The sequence below is a fragment of the Carassius carassius genome, chromosome 41 (assembly GCF_963082965.1).
Source record: "Carassius carassius chromosome 41, fCarCar2.1, whole genome shotgun sequence".
In the NCBI taxonomy this organism is placed as follows: Eukaryota; Metazoa; Chordata; class Actinopteri; order Cypriniformes; family Cyprinidae; genus Carassius; species Carassius carassius.
Window position 1 is genome coordinate 4,900,211 of NC_081795.1, and position 12,421 is coordinate 4,912,631.

General features: G+C 43.6%; 2 protein-coding genes across 4 annotated transcripts; both read right to left on the bottom strand.

Moving 5' to 3' along the window:
• Nucleotides 1–4,480: 4,480 nt before the first annotated feature.
• LOC132123181 (chymotrypsin-like protease CTRL-1) lies at nt 4,481–6,497 on the bottom strand. Of its 2 annotated transcripts, none has more exons than XM_059533744.1 (7): nt 6,309–6,497; nt 6,078–6,178; nt 5,911–5,990; nt 5,746–5,827; nt 4,945–5,125; nt 4,721–4,851; nt 4,481–4,642 (listed from the first exon to the last, which is right to left on the bottom strand). In XM_059533744.1, the coding sequence occupies exons 1-7, from the start codon at nt 6,361–6,363 to the stop codon at nt 4,481–4,483; spliced, it is 792 nt and encodes a 263-aa protein (XP_059389727.1). In that variant the 5' UTR covers nt 6,364–6,497. The 2 variants fall into 2 exon arrangements, with proteins under 2 accessions (XP_059389727.1, XP_059389728.1); XM_059533745.1 differs by having other exon boundaries at nt 4,721–4,847; nt 4,941–5,125.
• A 3,909-nt stretch (nt 6,498–10,406) lies between these two features.
• On the bottom strand, nt 10,407–12,421 carry LOC132123182 (chymotrypsin-like protease CTRL-1). Of its 2 annotated transcripts, none has more exons than XM_059533746.1 (7): nt 12,233–12,421; nt 12,002–12,102; nt 11,835–11,914; nt 11,670–11,751; nt 10,870–11,050; nt 10,647–10,777; nt 10,407–10,568 (listed from the first exon to the last, which is right to left on the bottom strand). In XM_059533746.1, the coding sequence occupies exons 1-7, from the start codon at nt 12,285–12,287 to the stop codon at nt 10,407–10,409; spliced, it is 792 nt and encodes a 263-aa protein (XP_059389729.1). In that variant the 5' UTR covers nt 12,288–12,421. The 2 variants fall into 2 exon arrangements, with proteins under 2 accessions (XP_059389729.1, XP_059389730.1); XM_059533747.1 differs by having other exon boundaries at nt 10,647–10,773; nt 10,866–11,050.

A 12,421-nucleotide genomic window follows, 5' to 3' on the forward strand; every position in this document is an offset into this window, starting at 1 on the left:
ACCCCTGCACTATCCCTAAGAAACCTGGAGGGGATAAGATCCAAGCCAGAGGCCTTATTCACTGACAGGGTGGAGAGGATCGCTCTTACTTTATCCTCTGTGACCGGGCTAATTGCAAATGCACCCACATAGATATTTTTACTTTTATAAAAAGAGTTAACAAAATTTATGCCAAATTTGTCAGAAACACCAGGCAATTTACTGACCAAACTGGCAGCAATGGTTGTAAAATAGTGGTTAAAATGGCAGGCAATCAGCCGCTTATCAAAACACATCTCCTTCTTAATAATAAGCCCCGCTTTTCCAGACTTAGATTTTGCCTTTGCTGTTGATCCCATATCATTGAGAATTTTCCACAGTTTTTTAGGCTGTTTTACATTTGCAGCAATGGAATTAGTATAAAATTTAGACTTAGCTCGTTGTACCTTGCAATTAACTTGATTTCTAAGATAAGCATAAGAATTATAGTCCACTGGGAGTTTAGACTTCTTAAACTTTCTGAAACATCTATTATGTTGTCTGATCATGTCAATAATTTCAAATGTCATCCAACATGCACTTCTATGCTTAATTCTAGTTTCCCTCATAGGAGCGACTTGATCAAGAGCTGCAATAAAACGCTGTTTAAACAAATTCCAAGCCTTATCAACATCATTACATTCAAACACATCAGACCAGCCTCTCTCCGACAGCCTTTGATTGAACACCTCAGCAGAGTACTGTTTGGTACATCTGTATTTGATAGAACAGTGCTCATTTATTGGTTGAGATTTCATTTTTTTGCGGGTGCAAAAAACTGCATTATGATCACTGAAAGCCACATCCCACACACCTGATTGACTTATCATTTCATGGTCAGATACCAAAATTAAATCAAGAAGGGACTGGCTATTTATAGACAACCTAGTAGGCTCTGTAATTAATTGCTGTAAACCAGACACCCTACAAAGACATGAGAGAGATTTTTTCAAGCTACTCCGTGGCAATAATAGATTTGTATAAAAATCACCCATAATGATGCATTCTTTCTCTAGGCATACATTGCTTTTACAACAGACAGATTCAAGGAGTTCATAAAAGTCAGTTTGCTTAGGAGGACGGTAACATACACCAACAATGATGGGCTTGGTTCTAGGAAGAATTAACTCCACCCAAGCTGCCTCCAAGCCATCCACCTGCAGATCGTGGCGGGGATTGAAAGTTATATCAGACCTTATAAAAAGGCACACTCCTCCTCCATGTCTGTTTCGATCGCGTCGGTAGATAGAATAACCTGTAAGCCCAACTTCACAATCTTGAATAGAACAGTCTAGCCAGGTCTCCGATACAGCGATCACAGCAGCCTTAGATATAAACGCAAGGTGGCCGATTTCATCCAGTTTGGGTAACAGACTCCTTGCATTAACATGGATAAAATGTGTCCCTTTCTGATTTAAAGGACAGAGTGAATCATAGTGTCTGTCATCCATACTGTCGTCATCATAAGTTCGCAATTCCTTTGTGTCATCAAAGACATTTACGCCGCACATTTCCCGCACACAACACCGGTTACAAACCAACGGGATATCCAACTTAGTTCTTAGTTCTGCCCGGTCATACAATTGTGGAGAAATATTCCCGCATTTTATATGAACAAAAATGTCACACAAGTCACAGGCAACTGCTTTGGCGTTTGCTCTTACCACCTGTAATGATAAAACCTTTCATATTCATCCGGAAGAAGGAGGCGGGAACCGGCGGACAATCAAATCACATTTTAATAATACAAAATAAACACAAAACAGCGCACCAGCCCCTCACGGACGACTGGTGCGCGCAAATAAAAACCAAAACACAACTAAAAGCCCAGGCCTGGTCCTCTCTCGTCCTTCATTGTCGTCGCTCCAGTTTTATATCCTTCCATCTCCTCCGTGGGCCTCGAGACCGGTGGGTCGAACAGGTGTAGCTCATCTCCAATCACTCCACCGGCCTCGCTCCCATGTCCCTCGGCCCCGCCCCACTCGTCACATACCCCCATCGCCCCTCGCAGGCCGGGGGGTACTCCCGAGACTGTGCTCTACTCCCCCCCCCCTCCCCCTCCCTCCGGGGGGGGACCGCTCACGGGGACCTGCGGGAACCTTGGGGTAGGACAGGCGAGGCGAGAGAAAAGGAGATGGAAGGAGGAGCGACAGAGACGAGAGAGGGGAGAGAGGAGAAAAAAAAAAAAAAAAAATTCCGGTTCCCAGACGCACCGCTGCTCGGCCCTCCACCAGCTGGGCGATCTCCTCCGCGGTGCCTGGCGGTGGCACTGGACGGCCCTCGGCGGACGGCACGACACTCCTCCGCCGCCCGGTGGACGGCGACGGCTCCTCCGGTTTTGGGCAGCCGGCAGGAATCCCCCGTTCCCTGCTCCTCCCCGTTCCGGCAGATGGCAGCAGGCCCCGGCCACCTGGCGAACGGCGCCGACTCCTCCGCTCCCTCACGGACGGCAGCCGTCTCTCCACATCGTGGGCGGCCGGTAGCGAGCTCGCCCGTCCCCGGCAACTCGCTCCAACCCACCGCCTCGAGCGTCCATGGCGGCACACTCCTCGCCTGCTCGTTGGCACCGCGGATTCACCACAGCGGCGAGGGATCTTCAGCAGCGCGTCCCTCCTTCTCCCGGGCTTCGGCACCACTGTAATGATAAAACCTTTCATATTCATCCGGAAGAAGGAGGCGGGAACCGGCGGACAATCAAATCACATTTTAATAATACAAAATAAACACAAAACAGCGCACCAGCCCCTCACGGACGACTGGTGCGCGCAAATAAAAACCAAAACACAACTAAAAGCCCAGGCCTGGTCCTCTCTCGTCCTTCATTGTCGTCGCTCCAGTTTTATATCCTTCCATCTCCTCCGTGGGCCTCGAGACCGGTGGGTCGAACAGGTGTAGCTCATCTCCAATCACTCCACCGGCCTCGCTCCCATGTCCCTCGGCCCCGCCCCACTCGTCACACCACCTTTCCGCAGTTAGGGCAGCAATTGATGGAAAACTTATTTTGCCTGTAATCCCCATTTTCAAAGTTAAAAGGGCCCGGACACTGATGGATATCTCCCGAAAGCAGTAGGCAAATTGATAATATTTTGCCGAAGGCATCGGGTCGCTGGGTTCCTCTGGAACTTGCTTTAAAAGCGGCTTTTGCCTGCCAGGTGATCAAGGCAACACTGTCGTATCCACAAAGATTGTCAGCATTTACTGACAGATGACAATCTTTGTCTAAACGCTCAATTTTTAGGTGCATAAAGGCATCATATTCGAAGCACTGTTTTGAATTTTTAAAACGGTAACCAAAACTGCTTAAAAACACAGTATAGACTGATACTGCTATCAGAGCTCCAAACACACCTTGCGCACCGGCCCCCATCTTCATTTACAGAGATCAGAGCTGGATGAACTAGAGAGAACCAGAGGGAACATTGCAATGTCTCTTGAGTTGCAAAGAGGTCCAAAAAGTCTCCATATCTGTTTCACCACCTAGTGGTGAAGCCTCCATTTCCTGGGCTTCGGCCCCTGTCTCGACAGTATGTCTGCTCCTACATTCAACCTTCCAGGAATATACACTGCTCTGAGCAAGAGGAGTTTGTCCTGGGACCACAGAAGGATCTGGTATGCCAGCTTGTACAAGGCGCATGAACGCAGACCTCCCTGGGGTATATAAGAGACCATATATCTCTTATGTATTGATATAAGAGACCAACAATATGTTGTCAGTGCGCACCAACACATGGTGACCTCTCAGGACTGGGAGGAAATATTTAAATGTTCGATACACAGCTAGCATCACTAGACCACAGATCGCGGGCAGGGTGGCCACTCTTGACAGCACCCCAGCCGGTGAGGAATGAGTCTGTCGCTAGTGTTACACGGTGACAAGGAGCTCCCAGCACCGGGCCCTAATTCAAGAATCAAGGTTTCTTTCATGTGTCTAAGGCACAGAGGCACCGCCGGGTGACCTTGATATTTTGAAGTGGGTCCCCTCTCTGGGAAAATCCCTTGGTCTTGAGCCACCACTGTAGGGGTCTCATCATTTGATTTGCTTGAAAGTTAGTATCTTGTAGCTTTCTCTGCACTTGCATCACGTTTGCCTGTCATCTGTTACTTTGAATGTGGAACATTTTTAAAATGCAAATTAAAGTAATATATATCTTTAAAGTTTTGAAGAAAATGTAATGTATATATCATTTTGCTACATTACTATGGTGATAATGGCAATTTATGATTACATTTGCAGTACATTTTTAAATATTCAGATCATTACTTTGACTCTTCGGTACACTTAATTGTTTTATTTAACTTTTATTGAAATATTTGTACAGCTGGAACAAGAAAACAGTAACATGAAGTAACAGCCAGATCACTGGAACCACAGAAAGACAAAAAACACAACCAACAGAGATTAGCTTATTACATATTAATGACTTAAGACTTCATTTTCTTCATAAATTCTCAGAATGGTGCTTTAGTTAGAAGCGATAGTCCTGTCGATCCAGGAGCGCAGTTGGGAGATGCGGGTGTAGACTACAGGGAAACGGGTGTCACAAGTGCTTGTTCCCCAGGAGACCGAGCCCACCAGAGACCAGACCCCTGAACGCTCACACACCAGAGGACCACCAGAATCACCCTGAGAAAAAACACACATTTGATTTGAACAGCAGCAACACTGAGATGGTAATGTGTTTCTTGATCTGTCTTCATATACCTGGCAAGATGAGGAACCAGAGGCTCCAGCACAGATCATAGCATCAGTGATAGTGTTCTGACCCCAGATCTGTTTGCACACAGCAGGACTTATGATGGGTACACCTGTCTGCTGTAGGATCAGTGGGCTCGCTAAAAAGAGAAGAAAACGTGACAAATTGTCTTGCACAGTTAACAGATGTGTTGTTATTCTCTCAGTATATTTTTGTTTTACAGATGACTTACTTGTGGTGGCAGTTCTACCCCAGCCAGTGGTGAAGCAGCGGGTTCCAGGCAGGATGCTGAGGGTTGATGGAGCCAGACATACAGGAGAGATACGGGGAGTCAGTGTGACTGGAGACGACAGTTTCAGCAGAGCAATGTCATTGTTGATAGTCGTCCTGCTGTAGAGCGGATGGGTGATGACCTGAACATACAGAAAAGGGGGATTAATGCTGAAAGCTGCTTTTATGAATGGTGGACTAAGATATAAGATGACTTTTATTTCTGTTATTTTAACCCTTCTGTTTTTAACCTTTTTTCAAATACATACTGTATGGGCTGAGAATTTTAAGTACATGCTAAAAGTTAATTTTGGCGACTTTTAGGAGCTTACTAGAGTGTAAATGACCTCAGAGCATCTATTTTGAAAATGATAATAAAATATTCATAACTTTTTTGTGATTCTCACTTTTTTTATTTTTCAGTGCTTTAAAATCAGGTAAGCAAATAAAAAACACAACTATATAACTATCAATACATAAGCCATTGTGTAACAGTTAGTCAAATATATTTGAATAAATTTAGCATTTAGATCACTCCTTTGTATAAATGACAAGAAATTATTATTATTATTATTGATAATAATAATAATAATACATTTTGTTTAAATTTTTGAATGATTTGGGTATTTCAAGGATTTTGGGTAAGACAAACGTTTGCTTTTAAAACAATATAAACAGTCAATATAGTAGGAGTCATAAAGCATTGGTTGATCACTCATTTTGATTTCGTCTCTGATCCACTGAGATCAATAAACATTGTTACCTTGGAAACTAATTTGACCTGAATGGGTTCAACACTTGAGCCACGATCATGTTCTCCAAGAATGACGCGGTGATAGCCAACCCTAAAAGGATAAAGAATAAGTCAATTGTTAAAAGACAGACAAAAAAAAATATTTTAGATTGTTTTCAGACTGAAGACTCTTACACAACAGTGCAGTGGGCAGCAGTGAGAACCCAGTTCTGGTTGATCAGGGATCCTCCACAGAAGTGGAAACCACTGGGCAGCTGTTTCAAAGGTAAAAGCACTGAAAATGTGAAATTTACTCTTTAAGCAAAGCAGAAAAATGTTTGTTTGAAAAACTGATGAGTTACCTGAAGAGAGACCTGCCAGGGCCAAGATCCAGAGATGGCATTCTGTCCATTCACAATCCTGCTGCCGATCGTCTGTGGCTTAATCGCAGGCACTCCACAACCTGTTATTACAAAACATAACACATTGTTCATGAGACAAGCATGAGACAGGAAGCTCTTAATGCAGGTTTTGCATTTTCTAAATATATTTGCCCATCATTATTCTTGCAAACTTTTAAAGGAGACACTTACCCAGAGCAGAAGCCACTAGAGCAAAGCAGGTGATGGAGAAGATGGTGAAGGTCATGATGTAGATGAGTGTGTGATGGACTGTATCTCACTGATGTATCTGTAGGTTGTCTCTATTGCTTTTATATCATTTACAGCAGCTGATAAATCTGAGACGTGATGGAGGTCCATCCCATCAGCTCCAATGAGCTCATAGCTGAGGAATGTTTAGATCTGTTATCGCTGGAGATGATCTACATCTTCATTGCCCATAGATGATCTCTTTCGTGTCAAGAGGGTGAGTTCTTTTACCTTGAGGTGTTCGTAGCTTTTCTATTTCCTTGAGTAGCATCATACTTCTGTAATTGTATGTTATGAAATGATTTCGTTGGGAAACAGTTTTGTTGTTGTCTGATGTGATGTTTAAGTCACTAAGTCAGTGTTGCTGAACAGGAAGAGACTGAAATCGTCACTTATGAGAACTTCACTGATGTGAAAATAAAAGTTCTAATATTAGTTTATAATAGCAGTTTAGATAAAACAAGCAAAATAGTTCTTATAGGACATGTTATCATAGCCACTGAAAAGAGATGGCATCTAGTAAACCATTTTCTCTCAACATATTTATTTAGCTATTTTACTTGAACTGCTCTCCTCAGCAATGTTGCATGCATTTATGGCATTATTTTTTTCAAAAGCATAATTATAGTAATTAACATACACAGTTTAATTGTGCATTATGTCTTTATGGCTAAGTTTATATTACTAATGCCTGGTATAATTTTCATCTAAAATACTGCAGGATGTTCAGTGATAATTCACAACAGTGATGTTCAAATTAGTCTCTAATAAGCTCCTGGACCGTCCCTGTTCTTGAGTTCACTAGTTTGTCTGACCAGTAGCTTGTCATTGTCTCAGACTGGGCAAAAATGTAATGTTACCAGTTCTGTTTCTCTGAACTGGAAAGAAACAAGGAAGAGACATAAATAACTCAAATGCAGTTCATTGGAATTCATTGTAGAGATGCCCAATTTAACATACGCAGTCTGCCTTCTGTTTGTCAATGAATATATTGATCGTGAAGTTCCCTTTCAAGGGAACTTTGAACTGCATCCTCTAGGGGTCGCTATGGGGGGAACACCCCGTCGTTACCCATGTCTGAAGCATACATTTCAAAAACACCAACAAGTTGGCAGGCGACAGCCCAGGACGTCACTATCGGTGCGACTATAAATAGACACCGGGAGAACACATCATCCTCTTCTTCGTCTTCATTGACTGTTTTGTTACAGCATATTGGAGTGCATGTTTCTCGCAATAGGGTTTGCTCTGATATTTGCAGTTCACACGCCTCACATACTGTGGTGTGTGTGTGTGTGGTGAAGAGCAAGTACAAGCGTTCAGCTCTCGAGGGAGTTGGACGCACTATGCTGCACTCATTGTGATGCATTCGTGAGACTCAGAGGGGATGTCAGTATTTCACTATTTACCAGAGTTTGTAGCAACATTTGCATGAGTGCATTCGCCTCTCGCTGGAATAGCAATGCATATGTGGCAGCAGTTTTTGCTCGCGCTTGATATCTGTGATAATCTAGCAAGTGGACAGAGCGTGTTTAGCTCCCGCAGGAGCTGAATACATGCTGTGCATTGTGTCACTGTGAGAACATGTAAAGGATGTGCCGCACAGCTGGCGTCAGCCTCGAGTACCAGCAAGCACCGGCAGGGGTGCCTCGGCTATGGCATTGAGACACAGCATCACATTCACTAAGAGGAACCATGGTTACATGCGTAACCTAGAGATGTTCCTCTTCAGGACCTCAAGCTGCATTGAGAAACACTATGACAGACTACCAAATCCCTGCCTAGTGTGTATCCGAAGAGCACAGCTTAGGACGAGAGAACTGAAGCGCCTGGATTAACTTGCATATCTAGGCCATAAAAGCTTGTAAATGTAAAGGTCGATGACCACACCGCTGCATTGCAGATGTCCAGCATGGACAAACCTGCTAAGAAGGCCACAGAGGCCACCATACCCCGTGTGGAGTGAGCCTTGAATCCCATCAGTGAGGGGAGACCAGAGATGCATATGTAACATTGATAGCCTCAACTATCCAACGACTAAGTTTCTGCTTCATTGCAGGAAAAATCCCAATTGGGGGGACCATAGCACACCAGCAGTTGGTCCATCTTTCTCCACAGAGCAGCTCTGTGGACGTATGTGTCCAGCTCTCGAGCTTGATACATACAATTAGCTTCTTCTGGTCGGACTTATGGAAGGGAGGAAGGCATAAGGCCTGCAGTACTATTGGTTGTGGTGTGACAGAGGGAACTTTAGGAACACAACCCACTCGAGGGTATAGAAGTGCTTTGGCCATGCCGGTCGCAAAGTGAAATGAGTAGGGGCCACTGAGAGGGCCTGAAGATCTCCATCGTGGAGAAGTCGTGGCCTAATGGTTAGAGAGTCGGACTCCCAATTGAAAGGTTGTGAGTTCGAGTCCCGGGCTGGCAGGAATTGTGGGTGGGGGGAGTGCATGTACAGTTCTCTCTCCACCTTCAATACCATGACTTAGTTGCCCTTGAGCAAGGCATCGAACCCCCAACTGCTCCCCGGGCACCGCAGCATAAATGGCTGCCCACTGCTCCGGGTGTGTGCTCACAGTGTGTGTGTGTGTGTGTTCACTGCTCTGTGTGTGTGCATTTCGGATGGGTTAAATGCAGAGCACAAATTCTGAGTATGGGTCACCATACTTGGCTGAATGTCACGTCACTTTCACTTTCACATCTCTCCTCAGAGAGGTAATAACCAACGGATCAGATGTCTATCTGATATATCTTGGATCGGCTCGAATGGAGATTTACAGAGCCTCAAACACCACAAACAAGTCCTAGGTGGGGGGACACGGGACCATACTGGAGGCCTCAGCCTCAGCGCACCATGGAGGAAACGTGTTAGTAGGGGGGAGATCTCCCGGGAGCAGAGCTATTGGCGAAAAACATATAGACAAAGCCTCGGCCAAATCTGTACCATAACGTCCAATCTGAGAGGAGCTGGATGAACTAGAGAGAACCAGAGGGAACATTGCAATGTCTCTTGAGTTGCAAAGAGGTCCAAAAAGTCTCCATATCTGTTTCACCACCTAGTGGTGAAGCCTCCATTTCCTGGGCTTCGGCCCCTGTCTCGACAGTATGTCTGCTCCTACATTCAACCTTCCAGGAATATACACTGCTCTGAGCAAGAGGAGTTTGTCCTGGGACCACAGAAGGATCTGGTATGCCAGCTTGTGCAAGGGGCATGAACGCAGACCTCCCTGGGGGATATAAGAGACCATATATCTCTTATATATTGATATAAGAGACCAACGATATGTTGTCAGTGCGCACCAACACATGGTGACCTCTCAGGACTGGGAGGAAATATTTTAATGTTCGATACACAGCTAGCATCACTAGACCACAGATCGCGGGCAGGGTGGCCACTCTTGACAGCACCCCAGCCGGTGAGGGATGAGTCTGTCGCTAGTGTTACACGGTGACAAGGAGCTCCCAGCACCAGGCCCTGATTCAAGAATCAAGGTTTCTTCCATGTGTCTAAGGCACAGAGGCACCGCCGGATGACCTTGATATTTTGAAGTGGGTCCCCTCTCTGGCAAAATCTCTTGGTCTTGAGCCACCACTGTAGGGGTCTCATCATTTGATTTGCTTGAAAGTTAGTATCTTGTAGCTTTCTCTGCACTTGCATCACGTTTGCCTGTCATCTGTTACTTTGAATGTGGAACATTTTTAAAATGCAAATTAAAGTAATATATATCTTTAAAGTTTTGAAGAAAATGTAATGTATATATCATTTAGCTACATTAATATGGTGATAATGGCAATTTATGATTACATTTGCAGTACATTTTTAAATATTCAGATCATTACTTTGACTCTTCGGTACACTTAATTTTTTTATTTAACTTTTATTGAAATATTTGTACAGCTGGAACAAGAAAACAGTAACATGAAGTAACAGCCAGATCACTGGAACCACGGAAAGACAAAAAACACAACCAACAGAGATCAGCTTATTACATATTAATGACTTAAGACTTCATTTTCTTCATAATTTCTCAGAATGGTGCTTTAGTTAGAAGCGATAGTCCTGTCGATCCAGGAGCGCAGTTGGGAGATGCGGGCGTAGACTACAGGGAAACGGGTGTCACAAGTGCTTGTTCCCCAGGAGACCGAGCCCACCAGAGACCAGACCCCTGAACGCTCACACACCAGAGGACCACCAGAATCACCCTGAGAAAAAACACACATTTGATTTGAACAGCAGCAACACTGAGATGGTAATGTGTTTCTTGATCTGTCTTCATATACCTGGCAAGATGAGGAACCAGAGGCTCCAGCACAGATCATAGCATCAGTGATAGTGTTCTGACCCCAGATCTGTTTGCACACAGCAGGACTTATGATGGGTACACCTGTCTGCTGTAGGATCAGTGGGCTCGCTAAAAGAGAAGAAAACGTGACAAATTGTCTTGCACAGTTAACAGATGTGTTGTTATTCTCTCAGTATATTTTTGTTTTACAGATGACTTACTTGTGGTGGCAGTTCTACCCCAGCCAGTGGTGAAGCAGCGGGTTCCAGGCAGGATGCTGAGGGTTGATGGAGCCAGACATACAGGAGAGATACGGGGAGTCAGTGTGACTGGAGACGACAGTTTCAGCAGAGCAATGTCATTGTTGATAGTCGTCCTGCTGTAGAGCGGATGGGTGATGACCTGAACATACAGAAAAGGGGGATCAATGCTGAAAGCTGCTTTTATGAATGGTGGACTAAGATATAAGATGACTTTCTTTCTGTTATTTTAACCCTTCTGTTTTTAACCTTTTTTCAAATACATACTGTATGTGCTGAGAATTTTAAGTGCGTGCTAAAAGTTAATTTTGGCGACTTTTAGGAGCTTACTAGAGTGTAAATGACCTCAGAGCATCTATTTTGAAAATGATAATAAAATATTCATAACTTTTTTGTGATTCTCACTTTTTTTATTTTTCAGTGCTTTAAAATCAGGTAAGCAAATAAAGAACACAACTATATAACTATCAATACATAAGCCATTGTGTAACAGTTAGTCAAATATATTTGAATAAATTTAGCATTTAGATCACTCCTTTGTATAAATGACAAGAAATTATTATTATTATTATTGATAATAATAATAATAATACATTTTGTTTAAATTTTTGAATGATTTGGGTATTTCAAGGATTTTGGGTAAGACAAACGTTTGCTTTTAAAACAATATAAACAGTCAATATAGTAGGAGTCATAAAGCATTGGTTGATCACTCATTTTGATTTCGTCTCTGATCCACTGAGATCAATAAACATTGTTACCTTGGAAACTAATTTGACCTGAATGGGTTCAACACTTGAGCCACGATCATGTTCTCCAAGAATGACGCGGTGATAGCCAACCCTAAAAGGATAAAGAATAAGTCAATGGTTAAAAGACAGACAAAAAAAAATATTTTAGATTGTTTTCAGACTGAAGACTCTTACACGACAGCGCAGTGGGCAGCAGTGAGAACCCAGTTCTGGTTGATCAGGGATCCTCCACAGAAGTGGAAACCACTGGGCAGCTGTTTCAAAGGTAAAAGCACTGAAAATGTGAAATTTACTCTTTAAGCAAAGCAGAAAAATGTTTGTTTGAAAAACTGATGAGTTACCTGAAGAGAGACCTGCCAGGGCCAAGATCCAGAGATGGCATTCTGTCCATTCACAATCCTGCTGCCGATCGTCTGTGGCTTAATCGCAGGCACTCCACAACCTGTTATTACAAAACATAACACATTGTTCATGAGACAAGCATGAGACAGGAAGCTCTTAATGCAGGTTTTGCATTTTCTAAATATATTTGCCCATCATTATTCTTGCAAACTTTTAAAGGAGACACTTACCCAGAGCAGAAGCCACTAGAGCAAAGCAGGTGATGGAGAAGATGGTGAAGGTCATGATGTAGATGAGTGTGTGATGGACTGTATCTCACTGATGTATCTGTAGGTTGTCTCTATTGCTTTTATATCATTTACAGCAGCTGATAAATCTGAGACGTGATGGAGGTCCATCCCATCAGCTCCAATGAGCTC

What these genes read in the sequence shown, in the direction of transcription:
- LOC132123181 (XM_059533744.1), bottom strand. Translation starts at nt 6,363, where the DNA reads ATGACCTTCACCATCTTCTCCATCACCTGCTTTGCTCTAGTGGCTTCT. An exon ending in TCTAGTGGCTTCTGCTCTGG is followed by an intron (nt 6,179 to 6,308) that starts GTAAGTGTCTCC and finishes TTGTAATAACAG; the next exon opens with GTTGTGGAGTGCCTGCGATT. An exon ending in GGGTAGAACTGCCACCACAA is followed by an intron (nt 4,852 to 4,944) that starts GTAAGTCATCTG and finishes TTCTCTTTTTAG; the next exon opens with CGAGCCCACTGATCCTACAG.
- LOC132123182 (XM_059533746.1), bottom strand. Translation starts at nt 12,287, where the DNA reads ATGACCTTCACCATCTTCTCCATCACCTGCTTTGCTCTAGTGGCTTCT. An exon ending in TCTAGTGGCTTCTGCTCTGG is followed by an intron (nt 12,103 to 12,232) that starts GTAAGTGTCTCC and finishes TTGTAATAACAG; the next exon opens with GTTGTGGAGTGCCTGCGATT. An exon ending in GCTGCCCACTGCGCTGTCGT is followed by an intron (nt 11,752 to 11,834) that starts GTAAGAGTCTTC and finishes TTATCCTTTTAG; the next exon opens with GGTTGGCTATCACCGCGTCA.